A 14640-nucleotide genomic window follows, 5' to 3' on the forward strand; every position below is an offset into this window, starting at 1 on the left:
ATGAAAGAAGCTGACAGTGGTAGTTAGACTTGCAGAGGGGCCACAAAGCTATTAGGTGGAAGAGTTTGTAATCAGGCCCAAGTTAAATCCAAACCCACTGCCCTGGTAGTCCATCACTGTCACCATTTTACCACCTTGTCTTCATGATGACATTCAGTTAGCACTGCTCAAAAGTTAATAGATTAAAAAAAAAATCTCATAAACAAAAGCATAAAGATTGAAGGTTTTTGTCAGACACCAAAGAGGCATATTTCTAAAAATCTGTGTAATTCATGGGTATTATTATTCACCCACTGTATACCTTTTCTGCACTATGAGCCGTACAAAGGAAGAGAGACATGGAGACAAAGTGGCCACTGGAAAACAGTAAAACAAAAAGTAGCTCAGAACATTATAGCAACAAAGCAAATGCACTTGAAAAATTCTGACCACTTCATTGAACCCTGCCGTATAAAGTTACAGATCTTCTGCCTAAGAGGAGAGGGGTCAGCTAGAGAGATGGCAGTGACTTGTTACCTCTTCCTTTCTGAAGGCAGCTTTTTTAATCATGACAAAATACGTATAAAGTTTCCCCATCTTAGCCGTTTTTAAGTGTATAGTTCAGTAGTTTGGAGAACATTCACATTATTGTGCAGCCATCACCACCATCCACCTCTAAACTGTTCGTCTTTCCCAGCTGAAACTCTGTCCTCACTGGACACTAACCCCCACCCACCCCTATCCCTGGTAAGCACCATTCCTACTTCATGCCTCTGTGAATTTGCCCTAGGGACCTCCTGTAAGTGGAATCCTATAGTGTTCTCATCTTTGTTGTACCACGTGTCTGTTTCAAGACTGAATCATACTCTGTTCTGCCACATTGTATTTATCCATACATACATTGAGGGACCCTGGGGTGCTTCACCTTTGGCTCTTATCAGTAATGCTGTGCACATGGGTGTACAAGTAACACACCTTTGAGATCCTCTGCAGGCAGTTTTTATCCAGGCTGGGGATACCTTTCATGTGTAGTGATTCCAGAAAGATCTAGCAGGCCCTGTCTCAAAGCCATAGAATTTTAGAGCTAGAGTGACCCTCAAAGAAAACTAGCCCTCTTTTTATTTCTAGTAAGTGCCTGAGCCAGGACTAGACCCCAGATTTGATGGCACCCAGAACAGGCCAACAGACCCTGACTTGACTGAGGAGCAGCCCTACTGTAGTGTTTACAAGGCAGTAGAGAGTGCCTGGTTGTACTTTCCGTGTTTGCGGTCTGCTATCATTATTCTTTTGCACTTCTTGATCTTTATCAGCCTATTTCCTACAAGGAGCTCACCTCTATTGTTTGCATAGTATTTATTCCTTCACTAAAGGACTTGGTAGATTTTCAGTCTAGAGCATTCTGTGCAGTGCATCTGTAGTCAACAATCTGTCTCTAAAGCAGAAATTCTTGGGCAGCCCCGGTTGCTCAGCGGTTTAGTGCCACCTTCAGCCAAGGGCCTGATCCTGGAGACCTGGGATTGAGTCTCATGTCAGGCTCACTGCATGGAGCCTGCTTCTCCCTCTGCCTGTGTCTCTGCCTCTCTCTGTGTATCTCTCATGAATAAATAAATCTTTTTTAAAATAAATAAATAAAGCAGAAATTCTTAAAATCTTTTTTTTAATCAAATACATGTACATAGCTTAAGTAGTTTTTATTAGGTTATGATTTATTAATGTAGTTTCCTAATTTTCATTCTCCAGGAGCAAACCTTTTCGATGCTTAGCATTTCTTCTGCTGCTTATTTCAGTGTAGAAATAACATACTCATCTGTCATCTTCCTCTAGCATACTTCTCAGACTTTAGTATTAAACTTGTTAAAACATAGATTGCCAAGCCCACCCCAGAGCTTCTGAATTTCAGCTGGGTGAGGACCCAAGAATTTGTGGTTTTCACAAGTTCTTGGTCCTGCAGATGTCTTGGTCTAGAGACCACGCTTTGAGAACCATTGTTCTCTTCCCCTGTATCCTCACAGAAGTTACAGCAACTTGGTTAAAACGACATTCCTGTTCACATTATTATTTATTACTACTATTACTGTTACTTTGTGTTACAGAATTATTTCCAACACTGCCCCCTCTCCACTGTTTTTATTTTTTAAAATATTCTTTTTCCAGTTTTATTGAAATATAATAGACTTACATCATAAGTTGAAAGTGTATAGCATAATGGTTTGACCTACATATACTGTGAAATGATCACAGTAAGTTTAGCATCCATCATTTCATATAGGTACAATAAAAGAGAAAGCAAAAAAGTTTTTCCTTGTGATGAGAACTCCTCTCATCTCACAGTATTTAGTCTCTCACAGTTTTCATATAGACCGTATAGTGGTGTGAGCTATTGTCATTACATCCCTAGTACTTCCATGTCTTAGGACTCCAAGTGTGTACCTCTTGACCCTCCACCCCCAGCTCTGCTAACTACAAATCTGAACTCTTCTGTGATTGGTTTTGGATCTTTTATGAGTGTTTTCGGTTTTGTTTTTAGACTCTACATATAAATGAGATATATAGTGTTGATCTTTCTCTTATTTCATTTAGCATAATGCCCTCAAAGTCCACGCATGTGGGCACCCTGGGTGACTCAGTGGTTTAGCGCCACCTTCAGCCCGGGGCGTGATCCTGGAGACCTGGGATCGAGTCCCACGTTGGGCTCCCTGCATGGAGCCTGCTTCTCCCTCTGTTTGTGTCTCTGCCTCTGTGTGTCTCTCATGAATGAATAAATAAAATCTTTAAAAAAAAAAAAAAAAAAGTCCACGCATGTGGTCTCAAATATTTCATTTTTTGTGCCTGAATAATATTCCATTGGATATATGTACCATAACTTCTTTATCCATTTATCTGTCGGTAGACATTTAGGTCATTTCCATGTCTTGGCTATTATAAGTAATGGTACTGTGAAATAGAGGTGCAGATATTTCCAAGGTAGGGTTTTCATTTTCTTCAGATAAATATCTAGAAGTTGAATTGGTGGATCATACAGTAATATTTTTAATTTTTTGAGGATCCTCCATACTGTTTTCCATAGCAGCTGTGCCAGTTTATAGTCCCACCAGCTGTGCACAAGAGTTCCCTTTTCCCCACATCCTTGCCAGTGCTTGTGTTTTTATCTCTTTGATGATGGCCATTCTAACATGTGTGAGGTTGAAATCTTTCTTACTGTGGTTTTGATTTGCATTTCCCCAGTGAGTGATAAGTTATGTTGAGCACCTTTTCGTACCTGTTGGCCTTTATAGATTCTTTTTTGGAGAAATGTTCTATTCAGATCTTTTGCCCATTTTTTAATTTGATTATTTGACTTTCTGATATTGATTTTTAGGAGTTCTTTGGACATTTTGGATATGAGCTCTTTATCTGATGTATTATTTGCAAACATTTTTTCACAACTGTTGACTGTTTTCCTGTGCAGAAGCTTTTTAGTTTAATGCTCTTTGCGTTAAACTTTATATTTTGTTGCTTGTGTTTTAGGTGTCCCATCCAAAAAATCATTGCCAAGATCCATACCAAAGAGCTTGTTTCTTGTATTTTCCTCTAGGACTTTCATGGTTTCAGGTCTTATAGTTTTTATGAGAAGTGTAAGATAAGGATCTGGTTTTATTCTTTTACATGAGAGTATCCAGTTTTATCCACCACCATTTATTAAAGAGACTGTCCTTTCTCCATTGAGTATTCTTGGCTCCCTTGCCAAGTATTAGTTAACCATTTATGTTTGGGTTTATTTCTGAGCTTTCTGTTTATTTCTGATTCTGTTCCATTGATCTGTTTGTCTGTTTTTATGCCAGTACCATACCGTTTTAATTACTGTAGCTTTGTAGCTTAAAATCAAAAAGTATGATGCTTCTCACTTTGTTTTTTCTCAGGATTGCTTTGGATATTTGGGGTCTTTTGGGGTTCCATATAAATTTTAGGACTCTACTTTTGTAAAAAAAAAAAAAAAAAAAAAGGCCTTTTGAATTTTTGAATCTTGATAGGAATTGCATTGAATCTATAGATGGCTTTTGTTACTACTGACCTTTTAACAATATGATTTCTTCTAATCTGTGAACAAGAAGCCTTTCCATTTATTTGTGCCTTCGGTTTCTTTTATCCCTGACTTGTAGTTTGCAGAGTAGAGATCTTTCATCTCCTTGGTTAGGTTGATTTATAAGTATTTTGTTTTTGATGCTATTGCAAGGATCATTTTCTTTTTTAGATAATTTGTTCTTAGTGTATAGAAACACTACTGTTTGGTATGTTAATTTTGTACCCTCCAACTTTAATGAATTCATTGTTTAGATCTAAGTTTTTTTTTTTTTTTTTAGATCTAAGTTTTTTGATGAGATCTTTAGGATTTTCTGTATATAAAATCTGTCATCTATAAATAGAAACAATTTTAGTTTTTCCTTACCAGTTCTGATGCTTTTTTTTTCTTGCCTGACTGCTCTGGCAAGGACTTCTCCTACTGTGTTGAAAAATACTATATTAGCTGTGGGTTTATCACATATGGCCTTTAAGAGTTATTATAAACAGATGTTGAATTTTGTCAAATGCTTTCTCTGCATCTACTGAGTAGATAGGATTCTTCTTTTATTCTATTGTGAGGTATCACATTGATTGATGTACCTGTGTTGAATCATCCTTGCATTCCAAGTATGACTCCTGTTTCATCATGGGAAATGATCCTTTTAATATACTGCCAAATTCACTTTGCTTCTATTTCATCAGGGTTATTTGTAATTTTCTTTTCTGGCTTTGGTATTGGAGTAATGTTAGCCTCATGAGTGTGTGGGTGTGTTTCTTCTTTTATAATTCTTTTTGGAAGATTTTGAGGATTGATATAAAATTCCTAAATGTTTGGTTAAATTCACCAGTGAGGGCAGCGCAGGTAGCTCAGCGGTTTAGCGCCACCTTCAGCCCAGGGCGTGATCCTGGAGACCCGGGATCAAGTCCCACGTCGGGCTCCCTGCATGGAGCCTGCTTCTCCCTCTGCCTGTCTCTACCTCTCTCTCTGTCTCTCATGAATAAATAAATAAAATATGTACAAATAAATAAATAAACCAGTGAAACCATCTATCTTGTCCTGGGCTTTTTTACACTAGGAGATTTTTGATTGATTCATTTTCCTTACTTATTTGGATTTCCTATTTCAGAAAAAATAGGAATTTTTATACTTTAATTTTTATAAAAGTAAGTTTTTTTATTCAGATTTTCTGTTTCTTCCTGATTCAGTCCTTGGTAGTGTTCTAGATTTCTAAGAATCTGTCCATTATCTCTAGGGTGACCAGTTTGTTGGCACAGGTGTTTCAGCATAGTGTCTTATTTTTCTTTGTATTTCTGTGATTATCAGTTGGAATGTCTCTTTTTTCATTTACAATTTTGTTTTGGATCCTCTTTTTTCTTTGGTTAGTTTAGCTAAAGTTGTGTCAGTTTTATCTTGTCAAAGAACCAGCTCTTTTGACTAATCTTTTTTTTTTTTAATATTTATTTATTCATGAGAGAGACACAGGCAGAGGGAGAAGCAGGCTCCATGCAGGGAGCCTGATGTGAGACTCGATCCCAGGACTCCGGAATCATGCCCTGGGCGGAAGGCAGGCACTAAACCGCTGAGCCACCCAGGGATCGATCCCTGGCTAATCTTTTCTTTTGTTTTCCTATTCTGTATTTCATTTATTTCTGCTCTGATAGTTATTATTTCCTTGCTTCTGCTAGCTTTGGGTGAAGTTTGTTCTTTTTCTAATTCCTTAAGGCATAGAATTAGGTTATTTATGTGGGATGGGTCTTGCTTCTTAATTTAGGCTTTTATTCCTATAAACTTCTCCCCAAAAACTGCTTTTGCTGCATCCTATTAGTTTAGATATATTGTGTTTCTATTTTCATTTCAAAATAATTTCATTTCTTCTTTGATCCATGGTTCAAGAGAGTATTTAATTTGTGTGTGTTTGTGAATTTCTCTTTCCTCTTGTTATTGATTTCTAGTTTCATACCATTATAATTAGAGAAGATGCTTGGTTTGATTTCAGGTTTTTTTTTTTAATTTGTTAAGACTTGTTTTGTGGTGTGACATATCTGTTTGGATGATCTGTCCATTGTTGCTCTTTATTTCTCTGTTTAGTTAGAATAGTTAGTTATATAGTTAGAATTGTTACATCCTCTTGATGTGTTAACCGCTTTGTCTCTTTTTATTATTTTTAAAGTCTGTGTGATATTAACTATAGCTACCTCTTCTTTCTTTGTGGTTACCATTTGCTTCAAATAGATTTTTCCTTTCCTTCTTAGTCTCTGTCTTAAAGGCTAAAGTGAATCTCTTGCATGAACATATTGATGGATCTTAGTTTTTGTATTCATTCAGCCATTTGTCTTGTTTGGAGAGTTTAATACATCTGAAGTAATTATTAGTAAGGCCTTACACAATTGCCATTTTGTTTATTTTCTGAATGTTCTGTTGATCCATTGTTAATTGTTTCTTATCCTTTTTTTGTGTTTTGATGTCTTAAAGTATCAGTATGCTTTGACTTGTCATGTTCTTTTGTCTAATACTTCAGGTTTTCCCTTGTGGGCTGTAAGGCTTACATAAAACATCTTAACTTCAATAGAATTTCTAATCTTTACACTTTTACTTCTCTCCCTTACATTTTAGGTTAGTGATGTTAAAATTTACATATTTTATAATGTATAGCTATTAACAGTAGGTACGGTTATTTTTTTTACTACATTTTTTAACTTTTAAAGGAATTGTAAGTGAATTACACACCACCATCACCATATTACAGAATCCAACTTTATGTTTTATCATTACCAGTGAGTTTTATGCTGCCTTGTATAATGTTAATGAGCATCCTTTTACTTCTATTGAAAGAACTCCCTTTAGCTTTTCTCATAAGGCAAGTATAGTGGTGATGAGTTCCCTCAGTTTTTGTTGTAGAAAGTCCATCCCTTCTTCATTTCTGAAGGACACTTTTATTACTTGGTATATTATTCTTGGTTAACAGGTTTTTTTGTTGTTGTTTGTTTTTAATATATCCCATTTTCTTCTGGCCTGAAAAGCTTCTATTGAGAAATTTGCTCATAGTTTTATGGTGGTTCCCTTGTATGTAACTCTTTCTCTAGCTGCTTTTAAAATTCTTTGACTTTTGAGAGTTATAACGTATGTGTCTTTGTAGCCTGTTTGGATTCAACCTATTTAGGCCTCCTGGATCTAGATGTCGGTTTCTCTCCCCAGGTTTGGGAAGTTTTCAGGCTCATTGCTTGAAATATACTCTATGTCCCTTTCTCATCTTCTGGAATTCTCTTTAAGTGAATATTGCTTTTCATTCCATCCCATTGCAGTCTTTACTGTTTTTCTGTTTCCGTTCCTCGGGGTAATTTCCAGTGTCCTGTCCTCCACATTGCTGATTTCTTTCTTCTGTGTGGTCAACCCTGCTTTTGAAACTCTGCTAAATTTTTCAGTTACTGTGTTTTTTAGCTCTAGGGTTTCTGGTGGGTTTGTTTTTAATGGTGTCTATTTTTGTTGAGCTTAATTTAGTTATACATGCTTATAATTCACTAAACTGAAGAGGATTATTCTGAATTCTTTGTCCTACAGTTCATAGATTTTCATTTCTTTAGTCAGAGCTTTATTAGTTTCCTTTGGTGATATATTTACGTGGTTTTCTGTGATCCTCATGTTGGTATCTGTCTCCTCTTCTAGCCTTTGCAGGTTCACTGGGGCACTTTAATCAGTTTGCTCAGTTTGGGTTTCTGGTCCTACTGGCAAGGTTTTTGGGCAAGTGCAGCCACTGGTTAAGGTCTGTTTTTAAGTGTTTGAGCTCTTAGGATAGGGGGTAGTCCCCTGACATGAAGTGCAAGTAGGACTGCTAGCTGTTAGTTCCCTGCCCAGGTGAGGCTAGAGGATCAGATTCTCTGGCTTGGCTTCCTACTCAGCAATAGATGAGTCTAGGAAATCAGAAAAAGACAACAGGGATGTATGTGGCATTTATATGAAAGTAAAATGGACATTTTTGTCATTTGGCCTAGAGAAGGGACATATCTACTCAGGAGAAAAGTAGCTCATATTATTCCTCATATTAGCTTTCAAAGAATTAGAGACTCCATTTCTAAAAGTTTTGGCCCATGCCTGGTATTCATAATAGTTGCTCAGTAAGTATCGACAGCACCTTGAAATCCCAAATCTGCTTGTACTGTACAAAGGGCCCGAAAGCCTGCTGAACAAATCCCCTGGATTTTTTTTCTTCTTCTCTGGCCTGATGGGGCAGCAGGACAGCAGCCAGAGCTTACACAGCTTGTTTGGAGACCCATACTAGGCAAGACTGTAGACTGAACATCTGGTTAGGTGAGGCCACTGGTTGTACTCTGCAGATGGGAAGCCAGGTGCTGTGCACTGTATTCTAGTGCCACTGTAAGCAGGGTTGTTCAGCTTCCCACATGCATGTATCACTGCTTAGATACAAAATGTATTTCCCTGCCCTGGCACAGTGGGAGAAGCAACTGTAAGGCCACTAATACTTTTCTTGTGGTCTTAACTTCAAGCCAATCTGTCCCCAAGTTTCCTGTGAAATAAGGCCACTGGCTTTTGCTGTGAGGACCACCAGCTCTCCCCACCACCCCTGTCCCCCTCTCTGCTAGAATTGCAGGGTCATGCCACTTCCAGGTGGTAGAGTGAGCCCTTGCTGTCAGATGGGCTAGTGGGCCCACCTCTGCTACCTGGGCAGCCCAACTTGAGGGACCGCACAGATTTTCCTGAATAAGCTCTCTGGATACGAGGCCGTCCCCACTTAGTCACAATCACATTCCCAGTGTGTGCCTGCCATCCCCATGGGGCAGAATACAGAGTCTGGGCTCCTACAGATTGATGTCTTATAACACTGGATAACTGGATGTCCCCTCTGTGCTCTCTTCCTTCTGGAGGAGGAATCATAGGTTGGAGATATCCCACTTACTTACTCTGGTACAGTATCTTGGTCTCTATGGTGGAGGGAGGTGCTTCAGCCTCGCTTTTGTCTTTTAGGATTCATTTACTGGTTTCTTGTTCATGAATAAGTTCTTCTGTGAGAGGGGTGCTAAGTCAGGAACACCCTTTGTCATCATCTTGGTGGGGTCACTCTCTGTACACCTTCTTTCTTAATCTGTGTGGATTTTTGTAGACTCACAAGCTGTGAGTCATGGCCTTTGATGAGGCCCTGGGAAGGGGACAGCAGAGGGAGGGGTGCAGACCCATTACAGGCTGTGTGTGTGCTGACTTGCAGGTGACCCTGTGGAAGGAGTCTGTTGACGGACAGTGGGTGTGCATCAGTGATGTCAACAAGGGCCAGGGATCCGTGTCTGCTTCTGTCACAGAGGGCCAGCAGAACGAGCAGTGACAAGACAGGCAAGCCCAGCTCCTCACCTGCTGACTCCAGGACTGCCCTTTCCTAGACCAACTGACTAAATAGCTGGGAGGAACAGCTCCAACACGATTACTTTCCCAGGAGTAGTTACAAATGCAGCCAGATTGATCATCTGCCTTAACATGATTTGATATGGTTTGTAATTTACTGTCCTGCTGAAAGCATTCATGTTATGAGGAAAAAACTACAAATGATCTTCAGATCTATTATTTTAAAATATTTTTGGCCATTTTTATGTACCTTTTGGGTTCAGGCATTATTTGGGAGGGGGTTTTGTTTCCAAAATAGTTAAATAAATTCATATTGCTTATAATTCTTCCTGCATTACCCTAACCCTTCCCTAAAACACTTATTTTTATTCTTGCTACAACGTCAGTATACTAGAACAAGGTTCACCAAGACCCAGGTTCCTGTAGCACCCTCCCACCCCCATGCACACAAAGGTGGTCTGTCTTTGTAACATCCTCTTGATTCCAGTTATACTGAAGGCACCATACAGAGTGACGTGAAAGGAACACCAGATGTGGACTTCAGTGACGGGGACTGTATCGTCTGAGCACACATCCTCTTCTGGAGAATGGGAATAAAAGTCTGCCTTACAGAGAAGACGCAGATGAACTAATGCATGTGGGTGACCCAGAAGATGCCATGCCAGTGCAGGGCAGGATTAACCAAATACCAGTAGTTAAGAGAGGCTCAGGAAGTGGGCACACTTTGTTCATGTTATGGGCCGTGCCAGTTCAAGGAGGGGCTGCTGGAGACCATGGTTCTGGTCCTCATCAAGCCTGAACCGGGTATCACCTCTTAGCAGAGGCTCTGAGACCCTCACCTGAATCACAACAGCAGCTACCATTTACTGAGACTTACTGCAAGCCGGCACTACACTGGAGACCCCACACCTTTAGCAACACAGCAGAGCAGTGCAAGTATTTGTCCCCAATTTACCAAATAAGGAAACTCAGAGAAGATAGTCACAGAAGATAGAAGACCCACCTGGGGTTGTCTGCTGCCAAGCGGTAAAGCCAGTGTTTGAGTCCTGCTCTGGTTCCACTCCCGAGTGGGTGCTGTCACAGGCAGAACTCAGGGAGTATGTGGGGGTTCCTCACCTATGAACTGGGGTGATGTTCACAGCAGACCTTTATGTGCACTAAGCTTTGCAAAAAGGTCAGGCCACTCACCTCAGGAGGCTGTGTGCACAAGGAAGTGTGGACCCCAGTTCCTCTATGTGCTTTTCACCCATCATTGTTTAGCATCAAAACCCGTTTTGAAATAAATATTAGATCATAATGCATAACATGGGAAAAGGTGGAACAACTGTGCTTGAAGCAAAGATAGGCCAGAGCCCTGCCCCTTAGCCTCCCACATCGTTCTGCACAATCCAGGCCTTAGAAGCGCAGTTCCCATACTGTTCTCCAATCCATTTATTCAGATGAGAAAAGACCCACAAAGGCCCCTTTGCATACACTTCTCAGTAGACAAAAACTTAACTTAGTGCAAGTTAGCTTTTCACACATCTACCTTCCCTAACAAGCTCTGTGCTCCCTGAAGGACAGGCCTGGTCTTCCTTACGCTACCTGCTACCATCAAGAAATAATGAGAACTAGTCCTGTGTTACACAGTGGATAGGTGATAGGTTAGCCTTATGCTGTTTGTAGCTCACACCACCGAGGGTCAGAGTAATCTGGAGGTGAATGAAATGACCAAGGTCTTGGCACTTGCCAAGACCAAGTGATACAAATGTAGGGGTAATTTAAAATGTATAAAGAGGGTAAGAGAGGAGTAGCAACCACAGTGTTTCTTTAATGCTTTTATAAAAAGCAACTGGGAGGGAAAAAAAAATAGAATTAAGGTATTCCCTCAAACCCTGAGGATTAGGGCCAAACCATATCGATAACACCTGTGTAAGAGTAGCATAGGTAAGAGAGGAGTTTTTATAGTCCCATGAGCCAGGTAACCCAAGAATTACCATCAAGTAATCGTCCATTCAGAAAATTCAGCAAGCCAATGTGAGAACTGACAAAACTAGATTTTATAGGCTCTCACAAGTGAGTTCGAAAAGATTTCCACTGTAACACATGAAGGAGTACTAGCCATAAGAGTTTCCCTCACAGCACAAACAACTAGAAAACCACATTAATATGCACGAAACAAATGCTTATGGGCAGAGGACAACAGGTAGTGTTTCAGTAAGGGAAACAAGCAGGAGCCCTAGTCACCCAGCCTACAGCCTTGGAGCAGCTTCCAGGCCAAAGCACAGGGAGACAATCCAAAGTCTAGTGGTCAAGTTGAAGAGACAGAGGTCAGAGTCCAGAAAGGCTAAGCTAGAACCTACTAGGCAGGGTCCTGGAGAAGAGGGAGCTGCTCAGGGCAAGCTCCTCAGATCTGCAGAAGTGTCTCCTACAGTGGGACCAAGTCCTAACCTGCATACATGAAAGGCAAGACACTTCATGACCAGAAACCAACAGAGCACACAATTTTTGAACTCCCAGAGGAGAATAGTTGACGTGCCCAAGATCCAGAGTGCAACAACATCAGAATACACAGGGCATTGGGTACAGTCCTAAGAAAGATCATGTCTTAATAATACATCCTAAATTAGGTCTAGAATTAGAGGTTCCTTTGGACCATAAAACCAAGCCTTGAGGTCCACAGTAATTTCACGTTGTGCCAAGTTAGCCCAACACTCTTTAAAGGAAAAGCAAAATTAAGCACTTGAAAACAAAATTCACAATGTCCAGCTTCCAATCCAAAATCCCCAGATGTGCAAGGAGGAAGAAAATACAGCCCATAACCAGAAGAGGAAAAAAATTGATATGAAATAAGACTGGGGGGACGCCTGAATGGCTCAGTGGTAGAGTGTCTGCCTTTGGCTCAGGGCATGATCCTGGGGTCCTGGGATCAAGTCTCACAAAAGGGCTCCCCACAGAGAGCCTGCTTCTCCCTCTGCCTATGCTTCTCTGTCTCTCATGAATAAAATCTTAAAAAAAAAAAAAAAAAAAAAGACCATGGGATTAGCAGATACAGACCTTAAGAAATACTATTATAAAAAAAAAAATACTATTATAAATATGTTCAAGAATCTAAAGGAACAAGTACAAGAAAAATGATACCAAAAAGTTGCAAATGGAATTTCCAAAAATGAAAAATTCATTATCTAAAATGAAAAATATACTGGGCAGGAGTAAGCAGATAGACACTGCGGTGTAACTGATCAGTAAGTCAAGACACGGCAATAAAAACCATACAAACAAGCACATAAAGACAAACCAATCCATTGACCTGTGGACACTGTCAAGTAGTCTAGGATAGGTGTAAGTTGGAGTCCCAAGGAGAAAAAAAAAGGGGGGGGGGAAGAAAGGGACAGAAAAAATATCCAGTAAAATTTTTCCAAGCTGGATAAAAATTATAACCATACAGATTCAAGGAAACCAGAGAACCCCAAGCAGAACATTAAAAACTCATACATACAGACCCCATAATAAAATTGCTGAAATAAAAATTATAAAATCAGAGAGACATACTACATAGAAACAAATGAAATGGCAGCCAGCTTCTCATCAGAAAATTTGCAAACCATAAGAAAATAAACACCTTTGAAGTGCTGAAAGAAAAAAAGGAAAGGACAATCATCAGACTATGATTCTATAGCTAGTGAAAAAATCTTTCCAAAATAAGAGTGAAAAAATAGAATTTTTCAAGTTAAAGCTAAATCACCAGGAGAACTGCATTATAAGAAATGTCAAAGGAAGTTCTTCAGGTAAAATGAAAATAGTATCAGATGAAAATATGGATCTATACCAAGGAATAAGGAGCACCAGGAATAGAAAAAAATCTGGGTAACTTACACTTTTTCCATTTATCTAAAATATTATTTTAAGTGCATTGTGAGCTTACAACTTATGTAGAAATAAAATTAATAATAGCACAAATAATGGAAATGAGGAAATTGAAAGTATTCTGTTGTAAGGATCTTGTAGTATCTTTGAAATGTTATATGTGTTGAAGGTATACTGTATTATATTGAAATTGTATTTTTAAATCCTAGGTCAACCACTAAAAGAGTAAAGCAGAAAATAGCTGACAAGCCGGTATAGTGAAGATAGCAGGAAATCCTAAAATATACTTAATCCAAAAGTGGTTATGAAAAGAGAAAAGAAAAAGAACGAACGAACAGATGGGGTGGGGGTGGGTGGGAGGGAGAAGAAGTGGGACAAATTGGAGGCAAAGAGCCAGATGATAGATTTAAACCAAACTTTATGGGTCATTGCAATAAATATAAAAGGTCTAACACTAAATGAAAGGCCCCTGGTAAGAGATTAGCAGAATGGACTTTAAAAAAAAAAAAAAAAAAACAAGACCTAACTATATGCTGTTTATATGAAATCCACTTTAAGCATAAACATAAACACAGAAATAAATTAAAACAAAATTCTATTTTAAAAAAAGATACACTATTTAAACAGTAATCAAAAGAAAGCTCAATCTCTATATTAACATCAGAGTAGACTTCAGAACAAAAATATATTAGAGATGAAGAGTGACAAAATAGTAAAAGGGTTGTGGCTCAGTGGTTTAGTACCTGTCTTTGGCCCAGGGCCTGATCCTGGAGACCCAGGATCGAGTCCCACATCGGACTCCCTGCATGGAGCCTGCTTCTCCCTCTGCCTGTGTCTCTGCCTCTGTGTGTGTGTGTGTGTGTGTGTGTGTGTCTCGTGAATAAATAAAATCTTTTTTTAAAAAATCTTAAATATTTATGCACCTAAAATAGAGCTTCAAATAAGTGAAACGAAATGGACAGAACTAAACAGAAGTAATCTACAATTACAGTTGGAGATCTCAACATTCCTGTCAGTAACAGAACAAGCAGACCAAAAAAATCAGTCAAGTTATAAAACACAAGGGATCCCTGGGTGGCGCAGCGGTTTAGCGCCTGTCTTTGGCCCAGGGCGCGATCCTGGAGACCCGGGATCGAACCCCACATCGGGCTCCCGGTGCATGGAGCCTGCTCCTCCCTCTGCCTGTGTCTCTGCCTCTCTCTCTCTCTGTGTGACTATCATAAATAAATAAAAAAATAAAAATAAAAGAAATAAAAAAAAAGTTATAAAACACATAAACCAATGATCACTCAGGTGGACCTAACTGGCACTTATAGAACACTCTACCCAACATTTAAACTCATTCTGAAGTACATTGAGAACAGTCATCAAGAAGAGACCAATTTCTGGACCCTCAAACAAAATTTAACAAATCTAGAAGAATT

The 14640-nt window shown here is 39.3% G+C and overlaps 1 protein-coding gene across 2 annotated transcripts in view; it reads left to right on the plus strand.

Annotated features, from left to right (window-relative positions):
- Positions 1–9693, plus strand: part of SEC13 (SEC13 homolog, nuclear pore and COPII component) — a 33824-nt gene extending 24131 nt beyond the window's left edge. For both annotated transcript variants that reach the window (XM_077857884.1, XM_077857885.1), the window contains exon 9: positions 9240–9693. In XM_077857884.1, the coding sequence (XP_077714010.1) occupies positions 9240–9353 (114 nt within the window). In that variant the 3' untranslated portion in view covers positions 9354–9693. The remainder of the gene's footprint in view (positions 1–9239) is intronic.
- Positions 9694–14640: the final 4947 nt, after the last annotated feature.

Source organism: Canis aureus, chromosome 19 (assembly GCF_053574225.1).
Source record: "Canis aureus isolate CA01 chromosome 19, VMU_Caureus_v.1.0, whole genome shotgun sequence".
NCBI classification, from domain to species: Eukaryota; Metazoa; Chordata; class Mammalia; order Carnivora; family Canidae; genus Canis; species Canis aureus.